Below are 23,980 nucleotides of genomic sequence, written 5' to 3' on the forward strand. Positions count from 1 at the left end.
GCTTTTGATTACTTAATTCTTGTGGTTCTAAATTAATTTTAAAATTTCAAAAATCTAATTCACCCCCTCTCCCTTTTTTTTGGGTTGCATAGCTGGGCAACACATGATTTCCGTGCAAATCTTAGAAATTGCAGTGCATAGCATCCAACTTCCCCGGAACAAGAGTTTCTTTTAACCAGAGAGAGAGAGTTTCTTTTATGTGATTGACCAAACCCAAGAACTCCAATTCGAAAATAACAGCAATACTAGACTGCCAGTGAACCATTTCACTATCGTGAAGCATAAGATTCTACAGCAGAAATAGTCTCTTCGGATCATCTGGGAGTCTGGTATGTGCTAAGAGGCTAAGGTTGATTTACCTTGAAGATTCGAACAATATTTGACCATCATTTACTTGCATCAATATATATATATATATATATATATACACACACACACACACACATACATACATACATATATTTGACCATCATTTACAACCTGCTTCCATATTGTTCCCCAAATGCATTTCTTGTCATTGAAAGTATGCATCAAATATCATAAAGAATTCTACAAAAGAATATCATAAAGAATTACAAAACAAAGAAGATGGATGGATTTTCTAAGCCTCCAATACCACAACCTCATTCATGAAACCTTTGCTGCAGCCACATTAGTTGATTGTGAGCTTGCATTCTTCAGCAACAGATGTGGCGGGAAGAAAGATGGAATAATCAATGCCAGCACCAAACAGAGGAGACCCGCAATTCCTACCCACCAAGCATCACGCGGAATCCCCAGCATTAACTCATCACATACTGTGAAAAGAAGAGAATATTATAATAAGAATAAAAGCAAGAAAATACATGACGTATAAAAAAAAGATAGAGAACAATTCCGCACTCATTACAGAGTCATTAAGAGAGGTGATCTTATAAGTAAAAAACAGTTAACTTCATATTTCCTATATTTTGCATTCGGTCAGGAAATAATACACGAGTCAATATCCAGCACAGACTTAACACCCCACCTAAATTGGCATTGCATAACTGGCGGCTATGTTTATGGTGAGTTAGTGACTAATATTTTACACTAAAAAATATTTGGAAAGAGTTGTCTGCTGGAACTGTGTGTTTTCACCCCCAACTGTAGAAAGACCTGTTCCAATATCAAGAAAAGAAGACCACTCCACCAGATGATAGCAATAAAATACCTATTTTGCAGGACTTAGTGAATAAATGGTATAGAAACAAGTGATAGATTGTTGTACCGTTTTAACAACAGAAACAACTTATTGAGCCAGCTATATCATCTGATTGCATCGACAATCATCAGCATCTTATTTGTCCCATGCTTTCTGGAGATGCGCACACACTAGTGCACATTCTCCTTTCTTCCAAAAGCACATAATTTATAACCAGAATTTGATATGCATCCCGTTGGATTTTCTTGATTTCTCTTCATTGCTATCTGCTTTCTCCTTTGCTAATAAGTTAATGAAATCAATTAAGAACAATTTGTTTATGGAAAATTACATACACACCAAGCAATGTTATCTTTGCTGGAATAGCTGAAAAAAATGAAAGGCTATTTGAAATACCATACCCTTCTCGGCTAACTCATAAACTAATAGAATTTTGAAGTATTGCTGTTCCTTCCAATTATTATTGCAGCTTATTATCATTTACATGGATGGGTTACAAAAACATTTTCAAGTTCAGCTCCTCTTGATCATTGAATCAGTTCAACTTTACACATTGAATAAACTTCACAGGATTTAATTAGTCCAGTTACTTTGCCACTGAAGATTGCAAGAAATGTGGCCTTAGCAACATTACACCTCGAGGAGATTGATTACTAGTCTATACACTAGTCTCTTCATAAAAGTATCAGCAAAACTTTCAGACTCAATTAACCCTAAAGAACATTTGTGGTAGTTTTGTAATTATTTTAACCTTAGGCATTTGCCTTTAAGCTTTACATCATGTTATTCATTCATGAACTGAGATGTCGTAGCTCAGTTGTTTATAAACAGATATAGCTGATGTTGGCATGTCCAATAAATAATAGCTTATGATTACTGAGCAAATCAGGTGGCCCTCGAGCCACCTTCGAAGCACATAAGTTTTCCTGCATCACGTAGAGAGTAAGAAAGTTTTTCTTCAAACACATGCCTGCTGATTGCTTTGGTTTCATCACTATCTTGGATCAAATCTATACCACTTTACCCTTCAAGTTCGGTAAAGCATATCCAGCACTATCCTTTTTTTCTGAGTATTTCATTAAAGAATTCAGGTGACAACAGTCAGATCAATCAGTATAACTATTAAAATCCTCCAAATAAGATAGATATTTGGTAGATTGAATATTATAAAGTGCATCAAATGTTCAATAATTTGAGAGTCATGCAGTATTGCTGCATTGATTTTCACTATTTTGAATTTTTGATACTAGGATCTTACATGGTACGATCAAGTTAGAGATTTTTTTAATAGCCTTTTCTGTGCCACCCATTTTCTTGGATGTTATAGTATCACATATGCTATAATCAAATCTTTCATGTCAAAATGACTTGAGATTCCTTACTGGTATATTTCTCTGTGTTTGCCCCAGTTTTACAGGATTATATAAATATAAACAACGAACCATAGTTTCACAATTCAGAACCTAAATGTATATGAAGGATATATGGTTCATCCATCAGACATCCATGAGATAGTATTACCTGTTCAAATTTCTCATGCCACTTTTTGAGTGTTTGATCAAGTATGTGTAGGAATTTCATTAATCCATATACTTTATATTCCTTGCTGAGTATTTTATTAAAAAAAAAAAAAACTGTTGGCCAGTATAACGTTCTTCAACCAACTCTCACTAGGAAATGCAGTCCTTTCATCCATTTTATAGATCCTGAGGTGATAGATGGAGGCGAACAAAACATACTTAACACATAGATAGTGGTTCCCCTGATAACAGGATAATAAGTATCACAAAGGTTAATGCTTTCATACTCCATAAACCCCTAAGCTAGTAATGAAGCCATGCAATTTTCATCAGAACCAATGTTCTCATTATTTTACAATATCCATTTTCAGCCCTTAGTCATATACAGGAGGTAAATCAAATGAAACTTCTTTTAAAATATGGAACTCTTGTGGTAGCGATGTTCCAAAAGTTGGTGTCCTCACAGTACTCAAGGGTTCAGCATCCATACAAACTATGGGTATGTTTCCTATCTAACAGTTGGAAAAACCAGAAGAGTATTTTTCAATTTGATTTATTTCTTCCAGGCCTAGTCTCAAGCTTATGTTCACCTTCAGGCATACCAGTTATTTCGTTTGAAGTACTTTATCTATCTTAACCTTCATATCTTGTCAAAGAATACTGCATCTCTTGATAAAAATGTCATATTGACCTATCTTACATTTATAAGATGAGATATTTTAGGCAAAGCATTAAATACAAATACACGGTTGAGGACTTGATTCTTACTTTTGGTTGGTGGAACATCAATCAGGATCAGACTGCTCCTTAAGAATCTCAGATCGAGTTTCCTCCACATTTTTTTTTTTTTGATGAGACGGTTCATTCAAATAGTTCGTGTATGAATACAACCAAGAGAATCAGAAAATAAAATATCCTGGAGTTGCCTAGGAATAACCCCTATCCCATCCCAAAAAGTTTCACCAGTGTGCTCCACTACAAAGGCAGCCACACAGTCAGTTGCAGTGTTCGCCTCGCAGAATACATGCTGTATGGCTAATGCAGTGCATCCTTCAAATAAAATCAAGACGTCATGTAGAAGGGGGTGAGTGGCACTACCATGGCTGCAACTCTGAAGTCAGGATACTACCGTGGCCTAGTTTCCTCCACTTTCAGAATTTATTGTGTGACATGGTTTGTTCTGTGCTGAAAATCTGATTTTCCTCCCACCAACCACATTAGATTAGGGTGCATAAATAAGCAAGGTTTCACAGGTCATGCTAAAGTCCTTACAAAGGATGATGTTTATTGGCATGCATTCCTCTATTAGAATAAAATCTCATGATATTTCTACTTTGCTAGTCCATACTTGAGCCTTCCAGATTGGAAATTTTCTAAAGTTTTGTTCTTACTATGAATTAAATATATAGCAAATTTTATGGCAATTCTGTCCTAATAAAACGTCGCACTTCCTCTACTAATAGTGTTTTTCATGCGATAAATATCACTATGTTTCTTTTTCAACATTTTTTTTTTTAATTTTCTCTTATGATTAGTATAGAAGGAATTTGAGTTTTGATGTTTTGATTTATGAGTTCTTAATCTTCATTATGCATTTGTGTTCACACATTCTATAGGCTCATACCTAACTCACATTGTTTCTGCACTGAAGAGAAAAAATAAAGAAAACAATGACACTATCATCTGAAGACTCATAGACAATAACAGAGTTTAAGCTAACTGGCAACCTATATAATATATAATTCACCCTTCTTACCAGAAATAAACATATATATAAATATATTATCCTGGAAATAAGACTGTCTTGGTTACTAAAACTGTATTGGACAAACTAAGACTGTTCATATACTTGTTCGAGAACAAAATCAATTTTCACCATTTCATGATCAAAATGCCCCTTCTACAATATACTTCGTTTTATCTTTTCTCCTTCTTTTTTTTTTTGCCTATAATTCCTTTATTCAGTTGGTGGTACATTCTATGTCAAAAAGGTTCATCAGCTTTATGCTGAACATCTCGTAGCGACCAAGAAAAATTACATTTTACAAAATTTTCGTGTTGAGTCAACACTTTGAACTAGATTAATTTTTCTTTCTTTTTGAGGGGGATTCTGATAATTACACATAATCAATTGGAAGGGGTTAGCCAATAATGCAAGTCTTGCAACTAATTTTTAAAGACATCTCCATGAATTTCAAGGAAATTGCAAAGCCTTCATTTCCAAGGTAAATATTATACAGCTTTTGTAAGAATCAGAAACATATGAGACACAGAAAATGGGTTAAACAACTTTCTCCTCTGAATGCTCTGAGGATTACCTTCTTAGATTGTTGCATGAAAATTAATGTCTAGGCAATGCTATGTTACAGAAAAAGCAAGAAAAACAGTAATACCAAAAGCTGATGAAAGCATAGAAAGAAAAGTTGCATGTTTGCATTATCAGCTTTTCCAGTGACATCCTATTGGTGCTAGAGACATGGTGATCACTAGACATGGAAAAGCAAGTGACAACTTTGACATTTGACTCTCTAAAAGTTCTTTTATTCTGACAAAAAGAGGAGACAAGAAAGCCTACGAAACATATCAAGTAGATCCTAAAGGACGGTCCAACGTTCAAAAAACCAAAACATTCACTAGCATTCTCTAACAACGACAAGAACCCAATTTCACCTCTCCCTCAAAGAAGTTTAGGTAACTCTGATGAGACTGTACAAGATAACTGTCATTGACAAAATATCTTGCTAATCTCTCAAAAACTATAGGACAAGATTTACTTTTGAAACTCTCATCCCCTTTAAATTAGCCCAATCACTTTTATCTTTTATCGAAGTTAGAGAACACACGTAACGATATGAATAACAAGAATTGATCATTGCCTCGTCAGGTCTGAGATCATACACTCGCTCGTATTTTCGGAAATAAAGACAAAAGAAAGCGAGCAGGCAAGAACAAACACGTAGACGCACAAAAACAGAAGCAATCCATCACTTACCAATGTTAAATACCACCATTTCTCTCTCCTTCACATTTGGCTTCGCGACGACCACCTCAGCCTCCACAGTCACAACAACATACACCTAAACGGAAATCATAAATACTCCAATCATTCCACAACAAACCGGAGACATCAGTCACCCACAAAAAACCGAAAACCGACCGGCTTACGATTGTCGGGCTTGAAAATTAGCTTCTCGGTATTAAGCAATCTCCGATTCTTGCTCAGCCAAAGCCCCGGCGCACCCGTCTCCAATTGAATACAAAATATAGAAGGTATCTATCATCACCAGTTTTACCACAACGTCAATATCCTTCAAGACACTGAAAAAATGAGAACCAAGAAGTCGTTGGGGCAAAGGATCATACAGAAGCCGGGTAAGATATCTTGACTTCATACCAAGCGGACTTTTTTAGGCCCTGCAGCTCATAAATGCGCTGGCCCATGTTTAGACCCAGAGATTCCTCCTGGATCTCGTCTCCGACGGTCAATGCCTTAATTTATGTCTGCACTGAATTCGTCAAGGAACGGTGTCAGTGAGAGATAAATAGATGAGCGGTGGGTTCTGGTTAAGTATTAATGCGGTGGTGAGAAGCGAACCCGAGACACTGAGGGCGAGAGGTGGCGAAGAAGAGGCAGTGGAGGACGAGGAGAGTGGACCATGGCGGATAAGCCATGGAGAAAGGCGCCGAGGGGAAGAGAGCAGACAATGTGCCATATGAGAAATTATTGTCTACGCTGCGTGCACCACGTGGCCGTGCACACAGCCAATCACGGCCATCGGTTTCTCCAGAACTCATTCATCAACGCGAATCTCGACGCATCATCATACAAATCAGCGATTGGATGACAGTGCGTGGTTTTATATGATGGTTTCTCATTGGATGGTCTAAGATACACTGGACAGGTTCTTACCACAACTGTTCATCGACACGAATCTCGATGTATTATGACAGAAATCAGCGGTTCTGATTGGATGCGTTACGGCCACACTGTGCGCGCGGCGTAGGCAATTTTTTCTCGTGCTGATATAGAGACCGCGGCGCCGGACATGTAGCTCATAAACATGTTGCAAGAGGATATATAATAAAAAATATATATCATGGACCATCAAGTATAAAGAATATCATGGGATAAGAATGGGCCATAAGATATTAGGCAGTCAGAATAAATAACATTCCGTTTAAAGACTTTTATATTCAATAATGGTCTGTTTGTACCTGTTATTAGATATTGATTGAAATATTATGAATGATAGTGGTATCAAGATGTACAAGCTTTATTAAAGCAATTGTAGGGGATTGGCTACCAGAAAAGTAACCATGAAGGGATATTTTAAGGATACATGTCGAAATGTTAAAGCTTTTTGTGTTGGATGAATACATAGATTAAAATTTATAGCTCTTGATATCCTATTGTGCATTAATATAATTATTAGTTTGAGAAAGATAAAGGACTATCTATGGTTGAGTCATGTATTTACGTCTCAAGGTTGACCGTCTCAGTTTGTGATATTTAAAATTTGGTATAAACAAAAAAAATTATTAAAGAGCGTTGCATTATTTGTATTGTTTGAAACATGCAAAGGATATTTTAAAGATATCTCAAATATATACTTGTAAACATAAAAATTAAGTAGTGGTTATTACAAACATAGTTTTATAATAATGTAGATTTATATTTAAGTGTCATGAAACTTATCACTTATTATTATTTTAATTAAATTATTATGTAGACTAAGTTTTATAAATATTCAAGCACATAACCATTCAAAGGGTTATATATTTGGTTCATCATTGGATGGTTCATCTATTATTGTATACATATATAATCGTGATCACCTCATCTATGATTTTATTTATTATTTAAAAAAATTAAGATTAACATCATTAAATCAATTAATTATCATTTTTTAAACATTAATGCTATACCGCTAGATCAATGAAACAAGAAATAACTAAAATATGCATGATTTTTTTTTAAATAAAAGTTTTTTTTAAAAAATTGAAAAGACGCATAACACAACATCATTAACAACTATTATGAATTATCTATTTAGGAGTGTCTTATTAAAATGCAATGTTTTTAAATAAAGATATTTCTACTATGATGGATCAAGATCTCAATAGATTTTTAAAGATGCATAGATATATGAATTAAAAAAAGAAAGACATAAGATATCTGACGTGCGAGCTAATATTTTAGAAATTAAAATTACTAATTAAAATATTTTGATTTATATCAGTTAAATAGTATTAGCAAAAATATCAATTAATTGTATCAATAAATACTCAAGATAAATATTTTGTCCAAGGTGAAAATCTCGCTACGAAGTTACTTCTTCGATACGACAACACAAGGGTATAAACGACTTCTTGTCATCGCAAACTTGGTGGGTGCCGTCAACCACGGTGGCCACAAAGGGTTGACAGCCTTTGAAAAAGTTCAAACAGGCTTGATCCGCTGTTTCGGTGCCCACCTCCACCCACCACCGCCCCACCGTCATACGTGGGCCGCGCACAAACACGTGGAAGACAATCCCAGAAACTGCCGAGAAGGACGTCAATCCACATCAGCTTCTCGCATCAACACGCCGCACCCAGAAACCCCCACGTGGTACCTCCCAATCTCCTGCATGCCATTTGCTCCTCTTCCACTTAGTCAACTTATTATCTAGTCAAAATAACCGGTCCTCAATTCCCGTTTCTCTCAATCCCCTCCAAATATTTTTTACATCATTAACTAAATAAAAATTCCACCCATCACCTCACCCTCATTCTCCGTGATACATTCGAAACCATTTTAATATCAAATTTTATAATAATTAAATAATCACAGACTGGGCACGTATCATACGTTGCAAAGGCTTGATGGGAAAATACAATCCGGTGCTGGTCAGCAGATAGTGTGATCCAACGGTCGGTGTCGTTTCCGTTCATCTCTTCTTTGCGTCGGTCTACCAAGTGCCCCGGAAGGCTCTTCTTCCTTGCTTCGTTCGTCGCCGAATATATTCACTTAAAAATAATTATTATAAATAAGAAATAAACTTTTAAACGGCTGGGTTTCTTTTCCCCCGCTCCCCGCTGCTTCGTTCTTCGGAAATAAATCGAGAATTAGGGTTGGGGTTTGGAGATCTATCGTCTCGTCTCCCCTCGAATATAGCATTCGCTGGATTCGTTCGGAATCCGGTCAGGGTTTGGGATCGGCTGGGGGTTCCGATTTCTTTCCCCCCGATCCCCGATTGTTTGATCCGAGGGGGAAGGAGCGGGGAAGAGGACGATGAGGAGATCGAAGGTGGACGTGGTGCTCTCCCTCAGCCGGCAGCGATCGCTCCAAGCCCTCCTCGCCCTGGCGCTTATCTATGTTGCTGTCGTCGTCTTGTTTGAGTTCCCATTCCTCACCCGCCGGATCGCTGCCTCCGGCGGTGGTGGCGTCATTGGCGTTGGGGACGGTATGACGCGTGTTCTCCACCTCGATAGCGAGGAGGCGACGGAGGCGAGGTTCTCACCCGCAAGACCGTCCAAGGGCCCCTTCCGACTCCCGAAGTCCTCCTCCGTTCCGCACCCGCCCCACAATCTCCGGCGGCGGCGCCGGTCTCTCATCGTCTCAGGCCTCAACTTCGTGGAACACAACGCCACCGGTCGCGGCCCTATCTCGGAGCTGCACAAGTCCGCGAGGGACGCATGGGAGCTCGGGGCGAAGCTGTTGAATGAGCTAAAGTCGGCGCCTTTGTTAGCGCCGCCGGCTTCGCCGGAGGAGAATCGGACGGAAGAGAGCTGCCCGCACTCGATCATACTGACGGGGGCCGAGTTCCGGGAGAGGGGGAGCGTGATGCTTCTCCCCTGTGGGCTGACGCTGGGGTCCCAGATCACTCTGGTGGCGAAGCCGCGTCCGGCCCACCCGGATTACGACCCCAAGATAACGACGCTGAAGGAAGAAGATCAAGCGATCATGGTGTCGCAGTTCATGATGGAGCTGCAGGGCCTGAAAACGGTCGACGGCGAGGAACCGCCGAGGATCCTCCACTTCAACCCCCGGTTGAAGGGGGACTGGAGCGGGAAGCCGGTGATAGAGCAGAACACTTGCTACCGCATGCAGTGGGGTGCGTCTCAGCGGTGCGAGGGGTGGAAGTCCATGGCTGATGAGGAGACTGGTAGGTTAGCGAACCCTCATTTTTAGCTACTTTTAGAGTCCAATTGTTGAATGCTACGTCATTTCACACACTGAAGAATATAATTTTGGGAAAAAAATTCAAATCTTTATTAAATTTGAACTTTCATATTGGCTTTTGGAAGAAGAAAGCGATCGTTTTTCTTCAAGCAAAGTGGCAATTTTAAGTTTCAAAATTTTTTAAGATGGCTTAGAACTTTTTCCTAGCGAATTTCTGAAATGCCCTCTTCTATTTCCACCTTAATATATATTTTTGAGTTCAACGCGGGGACTGTCATTGCAAACAATATCAAGTTTCATGATCTTGTTGACTGATTTGCGAATAAAAATCTACTTGAGTGAAACCCTTATTTTGGTTTCTCGAAGGAAAACAAATCCCTTTCTCCTGGAGAATCGGGAGTTTTAATTCTGCAACCATCATGAGATGTCATATGCCTTTCTTATAGAAACATTGGAAACATCTAAGCTGCTGTCTTTGCAGTTGATGGGTTGGTGAAGTGTGAAAAGTGGATCCGTGACGATGATGACCGGTCAGAGGAGTCAAAGGGAACATGGTGGTTAAACCGTTTGATTGGTCGGACAAAGAAGGTTTCCATGGATTGGCCGTACCCATTTGTAGAAGATAAGTTGTTTGTTCTTACTCTTAGTGCTGGTTTAGAAGGTTATCATGTCAGTGTCGATGGGAGGCACGTAACTTCTTTCCCTTATCGCACTGTAAGTTGTGCTTTCAAAATCCACTGCGTTTGATGTTATTTTCCTTTGACAACGTGCAATAGATGTTATTTTGTCTTCTATGCTACCGGACACAGGGGTTCGTTCTTGAAGATGCAACTGGCCTGTCGTTGAATGGCGACCTCGCCATTGAATCTGTATTCGCTGGTTCATTGCCTACACTGCATCCTACTTATGCTCCACCAAGGCATTTGGAGTGGTTAACTGAATGGCGGGCCCTTCCACTTCCTGAGGGACCTGTTGAACTGTTTATTGGCATCCTTTCAGCAGGCAACCATTTTGCAGAGCGTATGGCTGTGAGGAAGTCATGGATGTCTGCCATTAGAAAATCATCAAACATGGTTGCTCGATTTTTTGTTGCTCTGGTAAATTGATAACCTGTCAGTTATGCAATATCTCTTCCTAATCTGTTTCTGTTTTAGAAACACAAATTAGTTGGAACTTTTTTCTGACAGAACGGAAGAAGGGAAGTGAATATGGAGTTGAAGAAAGAGGCACAGTTCTTTGGTGACATTGTTATAGTGCCTTATATGGATAGCTATGATCTTGTCGTTTTGAAGACTGTTGCCATATGCGATTATGGGGTATGTATTATATATTGAAACTTCGTTTCTTAAATAAGTGCTCAATTAGGTTCTTAGCTGATCTTTCCCCCCCAACTATGATGTCTTTTCCAACTTTTTTTTTTTTTTTTTTTTTGTTTTGGTCATGCAGGTTCATGCAGTTTCTGCAAAGTACATAATGAAGTGCGATGATGACACCTTCGTTGGAGTTGATGCAGTGATGAGTGAAGTCAAGAAAATCCCAAGTGGCAGAAGCCTGTATATGGGGAATATAAATTACCACCACAAGCCCTTGCGACAAGGGAAGTGGGCTGTGACATATGAGGTATATGTCCCCTACTACTATTATAAATACTTTGATCAGTCCACTTCAGAATCTCTTAGATATCCTGATAAGTATATGAAGGTTCTGCATAACTGCTAATGAATAAGCAGATATGATCTCATTCTTGTTTTTCCTGTATCCAGTAATTACTTGTCTTTGCTTGCTCTCAGTTTAGGTTTTTCAGCACTTTTCATACAAAACTATGCTGATTGAAATCTGCCTTTTTAAGTTTAATGTTTTTTCTGTTGTGGCATATATTGGATGTGGGATTTGTGAGTAGCCAATAGATCATGCATATTTCTTTCCATTATATGGTTCCTACAATGCTTCGATATTGGTGTAAATATCTCTGTATTGATGTCCCTTGCTGTCATGTACCTCTCTTGCTGAAAATGAACCTTTTAAATTGAAATTCATGAATATGCTTTTTAAGTTTTGAACTTATCCAAATATGCTTAGAAAACTCATTGACTTTGTACGTGGTGGATTAACATTGTTGATTCTTAACTAAAAAATTCTTATATTACTTTAAACAAAAATAAAAGCTGTCTGGTTTTAAGTATTCACTTCACCGAAAAGATGTTAGCCTGTCAATACTTGACCACTAGTTGATAATAGCAATAGGGTTGCTAATTTATTCCATCAGGTAGTCATGATGCACAACTTCATTTAACAAAGTGTGTTTACAACTTTGATTTGGTTTTTGTGTCTTCTTATGCATACTGACATATGAAGTTGCAAAAATATAGTTGCTAATTATTATGTTATGGTGGAGTTTTGCTTGTGTTTGCCTCCATGATAGGTCATGAAACAATAAAAACCCGCAAAAACAAATATGTTGACACAGGGAAGGGAGTATTTTTATATGTTATTTCTAGTGTACACGCATGCATGTTTGCTAATAATTATGTTAAGATGGAGATGGACCTTAACATCACCATCATGTTGTGTGTATAAACAATGCAAAACCCTGAAAACTGACAAGTTGAGATGGGCAAGGGTGTAATTCTATGTGCTACTGCATCTGTATGGGCAAACCTTTCTGTGGTAAGTATGTTAACTGCTCATGTAGGAGAGATTTGCAACATGAATTGGTAAGTTAGTAGGCTGTAAAATTCTTTATTTGAGCATGCAGCAAGATAAATGCCAGCATTCCCAACATTGTAAGATGCTTGATATGGATCCTGGCCATACCGCTCTGAGAAATATTTCTAGTTTCTGGCTATTGTGTGGGAATAGTTGTACAGCTGTACTTATGTATTTCAGGACTCATTATCACTTTTGACTTAAGCATTGCTTCATCACCTTTTAGAATATGGATATGGGTGTTTACCACATGTTTCAAACACTGTTAAATCTCAGATGCTACTAATTGGATTATTTTAACAATAAGGTCCCACACAATGGTTGAATCTGTGATTTAAGATTTTGGTGATATTTATGTGATTTGTGCTTCATCTATAGCCATAACCATCAACCTTTTACTACTATTTGAGGTTAACTTTATGGATCCTCATTCTATAGCTTATAAAACTAGAGCCAGTTACTTTGTTCTAGAAAGATGCTTATCATGCGTCCATAGCTTGACAAAGTTATAGGCTAGTAGGAGGCTTCAATGATTCACTAATAGTCATAGAATAGATATAGAAAATGAAACCAAGAAATCAAATCTCAAGGATTGTATGGAACTGATGGTTGGTTTGTATGGTAGAATCCTTGATGTAGCTCAGCATGCCTTGATACACCTTGATATGGCATGATCTGGCATGATGTGGGCTTGGTTTGCCTAACAAGTTTGCCTGCCCCTATTATACTGGCTCATGGCTGTTACACAGTTGGTATGCAGGATTATGACCTGTGGATGGAACTGGATTCAAGAAATGTCTCCAGATGTGTAGACAATTAGGCTCTTATGACCATTAACATGCTTGAACCAGGGATCGAAAAGAGCGAAGTCAAGTTTTATGTTGCCCCCTCATAGCATATGGGTTGTGACATCCATCCATGTGGTCTCTAGAACTTGTGTTCTATCTTTAACTTTCCATTATTTTTTGTTTGAAAATCTAAAAAATATATTGCAATTATATTTACTTATGTCAACACATGAACTGTCTGTGTGTACAAATAAGCTTGCATTCCTTTTTCTAACCGGACCATGATGCTGTAACTTTAGATGGAGGTTGTTAATACTTCTGAATCAGAAGAAAAGTCAAGTCTATTAAAATGCGACCCCTACATAGCATATATTTGTGAAATATCATTCATGGTTATATCTAGAACTTGGTTTATGTTTCCCATTACTTGTTCTTTTATTTTGAAAATAAAAAAATTATAACTATATTTACCAGCACATGCATTGTTGTCTGCTTTTGATGTAAAGTTACATCATTTATTTTATTTTATTTTTTCTCTTGGACCATGATGCTTAACTTTTAAATCCATGTTGCTAGTGTTCAGCTAATTGAGATGCATCCGATAAACTGCAATGCATCTTTTTCGAATAGCTTTGATTAAATTATTCATTCACATCCATTTGTAACTGAATTATGTTAATCTCTTTATCTCATACCAAGATTTTTCTTGCACATTTGTAGCCTTTTACAGCAACATCTTCTTCAGATGTCAATAGCTAAGAAGTTTTCCATGCATTTGTTGTTGATTTGTTTAGCAACACCCTCAGTTCGTTCTAAAATTGATTTGATACGGCTTGAAGAATTACTCTTTGTGTGTGATTTTCTATTAATTTTTATGTTTTTTCTTAGTAGCAGACATGCAAAGAAGGCATTCGACCAGCTTTTAGTTGTCAACTAACCTAATTGTATTTGTGCAACTTCTCGGTGTTCTTTATTTATATAACTTTGTCATTGATGCTCCTAGATAAATGCAATTGTCATCACCTCCTGAATGACTTCGGTGTCTCCCTTTTCAGGAATGGCCTGAAGAAGATTATCCACCATATGCAAATGGTCCAGGCTATGTTTTGTCTTCTGATATTTCAAGCTTTATCGTATCAGAATTTGAGAAACAAAAATTAAGGGTAAGCTTTTTTTTTTTAAAAAAAAAAAATCTTCTTATGCTCTGAACATTCTGGAACAGTCAATATCTTTAAACAGGCTTGGGATGATGTTTTCATCTTTGAAATGATTTTTGTGATGCCCATCTGAAATCAAAAGACAACATCTCTCTCATTTTTGTGGATTTCTTTACTATTTAATCTGTTAAACATGCATTCTTGCTTAGGATTGTGGGTTTGTGCACTCACTGCACTTTTTTTTTTTTAAGTTTTAAAACCTTTCTGGTTTCAGTAATTCGTTTACTTGGTATGCCTTTGAAAAGAAACAAAAGAAAATGGAATTGTGTCCATGAGGAGCAAAAAATCTTCCTACAGCATTGTTTTGGTTTCTTTTATCATGCATAAACTGACACCAAATTTAGTTCTCCCGAAATCTGTAAGAATGCCTTTGCAAATGTTACTATTATAGATGGTGGTGATGAGGTTTTTAACAAGAGTCTGGATATGATGCAGTTGTTTAAAATGGAAGATGTGAGCATGGGCATGTGGGTTGAGAAGTTCAACACGACAAGACCTGTGGAATATGTCCATGACCTTAAGTTTTGTCAGTTTGGCTGCATAGATAATTACTACACAGCACACTACCAGTCCCCGAGGCAGATGATTTGCATGTGGGACAAGTTGCAGACAGGGAAACCTCAGTGCTGCAACATGAGATGATACCATTGGAGATAGCAGAATAGAGGCAAAGATTGCAGTTTTAGCAGTTATACATTTGATGGATGATACTGGTAGACATGGGGTCAAGGATGCCCTTCCAAATTCATTTATTATTTCTTCTTTTTTTAATTCATTTTGGTGGAGAATGGTTGGTGGGTGATCGAAGAGCTGCTCAGCTGCTTCTATGTACATGCAAATAACAAATAATACAGCTCTTGTTACTTCTGATGCCTCTGGTGATTGCAAGTTTCTATGACTATGGACAACCCATAGCGTACAGGAGGGCAGTATGGCATCTCTTGTATCTCAATTTTTGCAATACAAATTCTCAACAACATAGGCTAATGTGCCATACTGTGTAACCACTCCTTGTTTTGGTCCTCAATTAATATGTTAGATAGGATACAGAACTGTCGAAATTTAGGGTCAAATCCACATTTTCTTGTAACCGAGTTAAGGTGGTGCCTCCCTTTGTATTTGGGAACATGCAGGTCAACTCATATCATTTGTAACTGGCCACTTATGGCATCATTTAGCTGCATTAGGATTGTTCTAAATGGTCTCCTAAGTGTCCATAGCAAATCAGAACACGTTTATCTGGATTCCTTTTTCAGGTGAAGACCTGATTGCAAATATTTCAGAGTTAAAGAGTCCTGTGACCATTCTCCATGGTCTTGAAAAAGACTAGTTTCTTGTCCAAGACATGTCAGGCAGGTGAGCTTAGTCTTATGCGCTCAGCTATGACCTTGTGACCAGGATTGGATGTTTTTGGTATTTCGTTGAGTTGAATACTGAGTTTGTATTCCTGTAACATGGATGTTTTCTTTCTTTTATGCTGTCTAAAGAATAACAGACTGTATGCTTATCTGAAAATTAATTTTTTTAAGAAAAAATACCGAAGATCAACTGCCAGATCACGGCTCTGTTCACTGGTCTGATATGGAAATCGGTGACTGGATGAGCTGTAGGTGGGTACCGCACCAATTTCTGACCATCACATTAGCCTAGTGAACTCAGCAGTGATCTGATGGATGATCGGTAGCAGAGTATTTAATCTTTTTGTATGGTTGATGGCCAGGCGATGTGGACCTCAGAATATTTGATATGTAAGAAACACCTTATTTGCTCAGGTTCTCCTTTCCAATTGTCTGATTTTAAGCACTACTTTCAGTCTATTTTCACAAATTGTTGTTCTACAAGCTATTCAACTTTTGGTTGAGTCTTGAGGTTTAGTCAATTAATTGGCTACCAAAGAAAAATTTAAGCTGCTGTGCAAGTCCGGTTCTGTTAGTTTATAACCAGTGATTAAGAGTGGTGGCCGTTCAAACCAAGATGTAGAAGGATATATGCTAGCCTTTGGCCCCACACGACCTACATTTGCCTTGTGATGACACCTTAGTCATTTTTGCAGTGATCGACAATTTTGTCACCGTTTGCATGTATTTTTAGCTTGTTTTCTTCATTTCCTTTGTCTTTTAATGTTCCTTTTTCTCCATTCATTATTTCTGAACTTAGATCTTCTTGTCATTTTTCTCTGAAATTTCCATGTATTTTACTCTCAAAGTCTCAATCTTCTAGGAGGCCTATATCTTCCTGTGTCTACAGTTGCTAGATCCAATTAGTCAAAAAAACAGGGTTGCCTTCAAGTTCAAATGTTCAATCAAGTATTCATGCATGGTATGAGGAATACAGGATATGATCATAACTTTAAAAAATATTGCGAGGCCTGGGGAAGTTGTGCACACAAAATTTGTCCGTTCTTTTCAGGTCTTTGATATCTTTGTCGGTCTAGGATCAGGCATGGAAGCGGCTGGATAACTTTGGGAAATTTTATTTTGCACGGCTAAAATGAACTGTCAAACAATCTAGTCTAACGATTATGAAGGCCCACAATCGGAACATTAGCACTTGTACATGGTGTAACGTATACCCGTCATTTTTACTAATATTATCAATACTATTTTGGAAATTTGTTCAGCAATCACAATGTTAATCTTGCGTCTTTCAATAGGCAGGTGTAAAGTGGTTCTGTGCAATCAGAGACCTTCGTCTTTTTGTCAAGGAAAACTAAAACTACTTACATACCCTCTCAACGAGTTTAAAAAAATTCGAAGTGGCCTAGGGATCAATGATGATGAGCTGATAGATTTTAATGGATTGTGGTGTTCTTCGGAGGAGCCTTGGTGGATTCTATGCAATGCAAGGACCTTTGGGAGCAAGATAAGTTGCTAGGAATCTTAAATAGCTTTTAATGCTTATTGATTATCTTTACCTTTGTCACTTTTAAGGAATTTTTGTGCTTGGTTGGGGTCACAAGAGGAAGAATGGATTAGCTTAGAGGGATGGATGGTCTTCATCCATCATTAGGTTTAAAAATTTTTAAGAATGATGGATAAAAAAGAGAGATTTGCTCATCCATCGTGATCTATCAATTTACATTCTTTCAAATTGAGAAGATGTAAGTAAGGATGGATGGAGCATGTAAGAGATGAAATTTTATATTGATAGAACTATTTACCATTAATTTTTTGATGGAAGATAAAAGATCTAGGTTCTATTTTTTTATTAAAAAATAATTTAGTAAAAATATCATATAAATATCATTATTCTCCTTTTATTCTTCCTATATCAGATACAGAATGAAATCATTCTTATCCATTCTTCCGTGGTTCATCAAAAATATACCGAATAGAGAGCTAAGTTTGGCCCCACATGGGCATAGACCATTTATTATGCCAGAAAACTAGATAATTGTAGGTGAAATGATAATTTTTTTAATTTTTTTTTGATATAATTCAGGCTGTGACATGCGCATTGGCTGACCAAGTGAAGCGAAGCTGGCTCCATTTAAAATCTTAAGCCGATTTCTGGTGCGCCCAGATAAGTTTCAGCTTTGAGGCCAGATCCGACAGTACGGAACCTGTGTTCCCGGTTATCCGATAAACAAAACAAAAAACTAGCAGTCTCGGTCTCTAAGAAAAGTATTTGGGACCATCTGTTACCAACCCATAATACCTTGGCCGGGTTGAAAGATAGTGACAACAAGGCCTTGAGCTCTGAGTGTGGAAACAACTCTTGTTCGGGTCTTTATTGCTTTAGACCTGGTCTTTGCACCTCGGTTCGTTCAAAATATTGCAAGAAAAGGAGCAACAAAGAGAGAAACAAAAGAAAAAGCACGTTAGAAGCCATACCCACTTTGGCCCTTCTCTTTTTGCTTTGCATTATTCCGTTGCTTGTTTATAAGACGATTACTACGAGACTACAAGTGTCCCCATGCTTGTTCTAAGCAAGTTTGAATGGACCTTAGACCGTCAGTCCTCCCACCTAGTGATCCAAAACAGTACTCTTTCTCAGAGATGGAGACAGTGAGAGAGATGAAAGCAAAAGATAAAGCGAGCTTATAGCAAATCAAAAGGCTCTTTAATAGGTGGGATTGCTTTACTTAGAGGGCGCCAGTCACAAAAGAAGCCAAGAACCATGGCAAGGATAGCCCAATTGATTACGCTTGTCGCAGGCCTAGTGAGTGTGTGGCTGGCTACTAGAACATTTCTTGGTCTTTGTTCCATCTACTTCTTCTATAGCAAACAAATCCATTTGTTTGGATGCTACATACAGAAGATCCTCATTTCCATCACCAGCCCCTTCCACCTTCCCTCTCTCTCTCTCTCTCTCACTCTCAAAATAAAGGATGGTGACTACTAAAGTGACTGAAAAAAGCTCTTCCCATCTTTGTCAAGAATCTTGAATGTGTATTTTGTGTGAGGGAAGCTTGGACTCTTGAGACCCCCCCCCCCCCCCAACCACCAACACCACCTCATAAAGTAGAGCACTTTGGCAAAGCAAGGATTTTATGGCTAATGCCTTAGGAGTGTTTAAAGATAGCCCAACTCATAGTTACATGCATCCAAGATGAGACCCACACCCCCCTCTAATCCATCTTCTGGGCAAACGAAGCTTCGATGCCTCGGTGCGCTACTATGCTCTGCCCGGCGGCCTCCCCGACTTCCCTGCTCTCCTGAGAAACACATCCATAGAATGGTGGTTAGACATGGAGCAACAACGACATGCAGGCTGCAACATAGTCTCACAAATTCTTAAGTTCAGGTGACCCTATATCAAACCATCAGACTTTTGATTAAGTAATAATTAGTAAGTGAGATCTTATGCACTCTGTTCATGGGACCCAAGTAGATTTTGTTATGATGTGTGCCGTTTTGCATGCATGAGTTTGATTCTGTCGTGATGTGTGACGTTCATAAGTGGCTTGCATAATTATATCTTAGTTCTTCACAATATCCAATTGCTTTTGTTGCAACGGTTTGTGAGGATGAGCATGATTGAGGAATGTGGGCATGATGAATAAAGTGCAGAGAGACCACCTTTTCTTTTCTCTTCTTTTTATTTTGAGCTCACAGGCCTAAAACAAAGCTAGGGACCCTGAAACTTATGACTGGGCCCATGAAGCCCTCCAAAGTAGGTCCTTGACAACTTGAATGGCACTCGTGCTCGGGCTCCTTGGAGAAACACCAACGACAAAAAAGAAGATATACCAAATCATTCAAAATAATGATTCATGAGATGAGATCCATGATATTCTCTAGCTAGTGGAAGCTTCTATACAAGAAGAACTCTTAAGCTAACATTTCCATTCCATAGGGGCAGGCATCGAGCATTGATGTCCAAGTGACACAAGTAGAAAGGTCAGCTAACAAGATGATAGCGTTCATTATAGGCATAGCTATTAAGTGCTATTCCATGGTCAAAGAAAAGGTTTCAAGCACTTAATTCCAAAACATCTAATTGTACTACTACTCCAAGACAGCATTCAAAGACCAAAAGCAGCAATGACAAATCTATTGACTGTCATGGAAGCTGAATACTTTCTTTTGCTTCATCAATATAAAGTTTTTGTAAATAGATTCATACATAGAGAATGGAAATTATGAAAATTAAAATATGATAAAAAAAAAAAAAAAAAGGTTACAGCTAGAAAGAAAAATAAAATACAAGGAACTAGAACTTCAGATATAGATAGAAGTACCTGTTGTGAATGGGATCTGGCCCATTCGGCACCCTTCGCTTGGTGGCAGAGAAAGGGTCAGAATTCATTTGATCAATGGGTCTATCTGTTGATGAGCTCTCCAAACTCACCAAACTCCCCACAGGAGCAGCAGCCAATGGTGGCATAGCTTTTGTTCTTCCTCCACTTTCTATAGTAACAGACACCAAAATCACCATACAAAACAAGCATGCTATCCCACTAACCACGGCCCTCAGGGACCTAGCAGACTCGACCATCCCTTAGTCTTTCTTCTGGCTTTTCCTTTCTTCTTCTTCTTTGTCCCTCCCTCTCTTCTCCCACCAGCCCTCTTTATCTCCGTCTCAGAGTCTGTCCACCCTCCTTTTCTTCTCAAAGCAAGAGGGTGGCTTCCATACTAGAAGAAGGATATAGGATAAAAAGGGGCATTGGTATATAATGAGATGAAGAAGGGGTCAGGCATTGGATGAGGAGAGGAGGAAGAGCAAAGCGAAGGAGGTGGTTGGGGGAAGGTGGGGTCTGAGGCAAAGACTGGCAATGTGGGGTGGTAGTTTTTGAGTATTTTTATATGTGGCCGCGACTGTTGTTGGATGGGTGGTATATTTCCTTCTTTTCTTTTTCTTTTGAATCTTTCTTTATCTTTGGAGTTGGAAGAGATTCTGCTGCGCTTTTGTAGGACCTCGAAGAGGAGGAGGGCAAAAGCAAGCCGGCTCCGAACGTGAAATGTTCATTTGGGGCACCCTCGCTTTGGAACCGGCCGGGCCCACGGGCTTAGGGGGCCTTCTCCCTTTCCTTCGCTTTGCTGGCTCCGGAGTTTGGGATTTTGAGCACGGCTGCCTCGCCCGATGAGGGGTCGCTAAGCGCCCCGCCCCTGGAAACCTGACGGGTTCATTAGTTTAGTACTTTGAGACGATCTTAGGCCTCTTTTTATCCTTAAAAGAAAAGGAGGATTTTGCATGCAACGTCCGGTACTTTTTTAAGTTATAAACTTGGGGCAGGCTGTCCTATGGGCTCCCAAAAAGAAGTTCCATTTTAGGCACCGGATCTACCATCGTTATGTTAATCACGTGGACCATATCTAATTAGTCCATGCATAAGGCTGCACGTGCGATGCCATTAATGGAGGATGATGCTTTCTTTGCATAGAAATTTATGTAGACTAAGGAATATACCATCATTCACTTTGCCCTCAAACAGATTCCATCTATGTATGATTGCTATCAAAACCAACAATCTCTTGAGGGTGGTGAGACAATAAGAGCTTATTCTATATATATATATATATAAAAAGAGATAAAGATTAGTATGAAAAATATGGATAGATTTTAGTAATTTATCTAGAAAATTATAATATAAAAAAATATGTATAAGAGATCCAGGGGTCACCTTCCAATGTATAAAAAAAATATGGAAAATTATTTTCCTATCTACTAATGATGCACCAATAGGTCCAACATATGCGTGCACACAAAAAGGGAAATAAAAATTTCTTCGAGCATTCAGTAGCTTTGTGTATATTTTTATTATATAATTTCAATCTTTATTAATTGTAGATATTTAAAGGTAACTGCAAATTCACCTCACTAATTTCCCAAGCCATTATCTTCTGCCATGTTTTCATGAGATAATCAGGAGCATAGTTCCTGGTTCCTCGTAACCATGCCACCTTTTATCGACCACGTTGCCCTTCTTCCCCATCTATTTGTGCTCTTTAACCCGGACAAAACTAGCTAGAAAGATGGACAGGCGTAGATACGGTTGGTTTCTATGTTTCTATGCTATGTCAGAAATTAAACATAGATCCAATTTCATGCAGCTCTTGAGCTACATGAGCTAGACCTGATCTTTTGAACAACAATCAGCAGATTATTTCTTTTGATTGAAATAGTTAATCAGGTTGTGATGAAGAGCTCTAATTCGTCATTCTCATACCGGCACCCCATCCAATTGGAGCCCAGGTCTTTTATTTATTATGGTTAGGGTAGGGTCGCACAACTTATGGGACAAACAAGGCCATGGGTTTTCTCAGGCTTAGTCCCACGCCTCATACTAGGCTCATTGCATTGGAATACACACACTTGGCCCAAAATCTAACATGGGCATTGCAAACAAGCAAAGAACAATCTAACGTGGACCAGCCTGGGTGTTTAAAAAATTAAGGGCCAATTCTTAACAAATATAATTACCGGATATGTACCATGTCAGCAGAATATTTAGAAGGCCAGGACCTAGGGAGGTTAAATCTAATTCCTTTGTGGGAGAAAACTTGAAGCATCCATAAGTCCTTTACGGGAAGGGGTGCAAGAACAAGGACGAACTCCCAGCGCTGCCCTCTAAACGGACCACATACAATAGCAGTTGAAGGACAAATCTCCTCCTCCAAGTCCATAGATAGAAACAAAAGAAGCAGGTACGTAGATAAAATGCAATGCACTATCCAATGCTGGTAACTTGGAGACAAGCTTTAGCAATTATGTCGCTACTTGTATTTCTTTGAAGACTAGTACTGGTATATATATACTAAAAGTATGACACGCCGAGTTGAAGCTGTTCATGGAACATTTTTGAATGGCAAGCTCAAGCTGTTAAAATTCCTTGTGCAAAACTGTATAATGTGACTGTGACGTTTCGAATTCGTGACTTTTTTTCTAAGTTGACAGGGATGCTAACTAGCTTAGGAAGGACTAATTGGCACACAGTGCTTGTTATATATATAATATATACATATTTATATGTATGCTTCCATAAACTAGTAATGGAACCTCTCCTAGACATTTTCAAGCGAGTCTCGTCCACCTTGCCACACACAATGATGACAAAGAAATCTGGTGAAAGATAAGAAAAAATGTCAAGAGCAGTGATTTAATGATTTTGCCAAAAAAAAAGTGGGTCTAATATAACAAAAATAGACAATCTATAGCAATTTACTGCATTTGCCAACAAAAGCAGGGGTACCAGGACAACTACACTTACAATGAAAATCTAGAGGTAGATTATGTAGTTCAGCATTATTTTTGCATTTGCACTCCCTTTACCTATGTATGCCACTCGTTCAAATCCTTGGGATTCTTCCTTGATCTCAAGCATTGTAGATGTTGATATGGAGTGCAGATGCCGTACACGTACGATGGGGCATGCGGCACAATAAAAACACATAATGATTCAAACTTGTGGAATTGGATTACTTGATCATAGTCCTTGTAGACCTCAAAACACCCAAAGAGAGGGTGTTATTTTGTATGACTAATAAAACCATTAATGAAAGACACTGCTTCATTTGATGCTTATTAGATCCAGAATTGATTCTCTTTTAGAAAAAGAAAACCAATGCTCATTGCTAATTACCTTAGAGCTATCTTGTACAGAGAAACAGCAACTTTTGTGGCATCAGCAGTGTTTCTTAGAGCTACAGTGTCCAATACCAACCCTACACAACTTATAGTTACTCAAAGTCTCGATGTTTTGCCAGGTCCAAACAAATGCATTTAAGGGGCCGGACCAGTTTGGTGTGCTGTGCTCACCAGTCTTGCTGTAGCCCAGTCCCATTGTCTCTTCTTGGGACTGGGAACCAAAAAGTAGTTGTTGTTTGCTTGTAACCTTTTTTTTTTTTTTTTGGGTACAAGCTCGTAACCTTCAGCAGAAACATCTAATACTGTATCGTCCGCCACAAAAGATTTGCTGTTAGGAAAAGTTGCTACATGCGGCACCTTGTAACGGTGTT

The 23,980-nt window shown here is 38.4% G+C and overlaps 1 protein-coding gene and 1 pseudogene across 1 annotated transcript; one reads left to right on the forward strand and one right to left on the reverse strand.

Annotated features, from left to right (window-relative positions):
* Positions 1-491: 491 nt before the first annotated feature.
* Positions 492-6,662, reverse strand: LOC105046441 (uncharacterized; annotated as a pseudogene).
* A 2,068-nt stretch (positions 6,663-8,730) lies between these two features.
* Positions 8,731-15,573, forward strand: LOC105046440 (hydroxyproline O-galactosyltransferase GALT6). The gene is made up of 7 exons (XM_010925027.4): positions 8,731-9,851; positions 10,350-10,582; positions 10,678-10,965; positions 11,056-11,184; positions 11,315-11,488; positions 14,418-14,525; positions 15,015-15,573. Exons 1-7 carry the CDS (start codon positions 8,978-8,980, stop codon positions 15,219-15,221), a joined length of 2,013 nt encoding a protein of 670 aa, XP_010923329.1. The 5' UTR covers positions 8,731-8,977; the 3' UTR covers positions 15,222-15,573.
* The last annotated feature ends 8,407 nt before the right edge of the window (positions 15,574-23,980 follow it).

The sequence above is a fragment of the Elaeis guineensis genome, chromosome 6, assembly GCF_000442705.2.
Source record: "Elaeis guineensis isolate ETL-2024a chromosome 6, EG11, whole genome shotgun sequence".
NCBI classification, from domain to species: Eukaryota; Viridiplantae; Streptophyta; class Magnoliopsida; order Arecales; family Arecaceae; genus Elaeis; species Elaeis guineensis.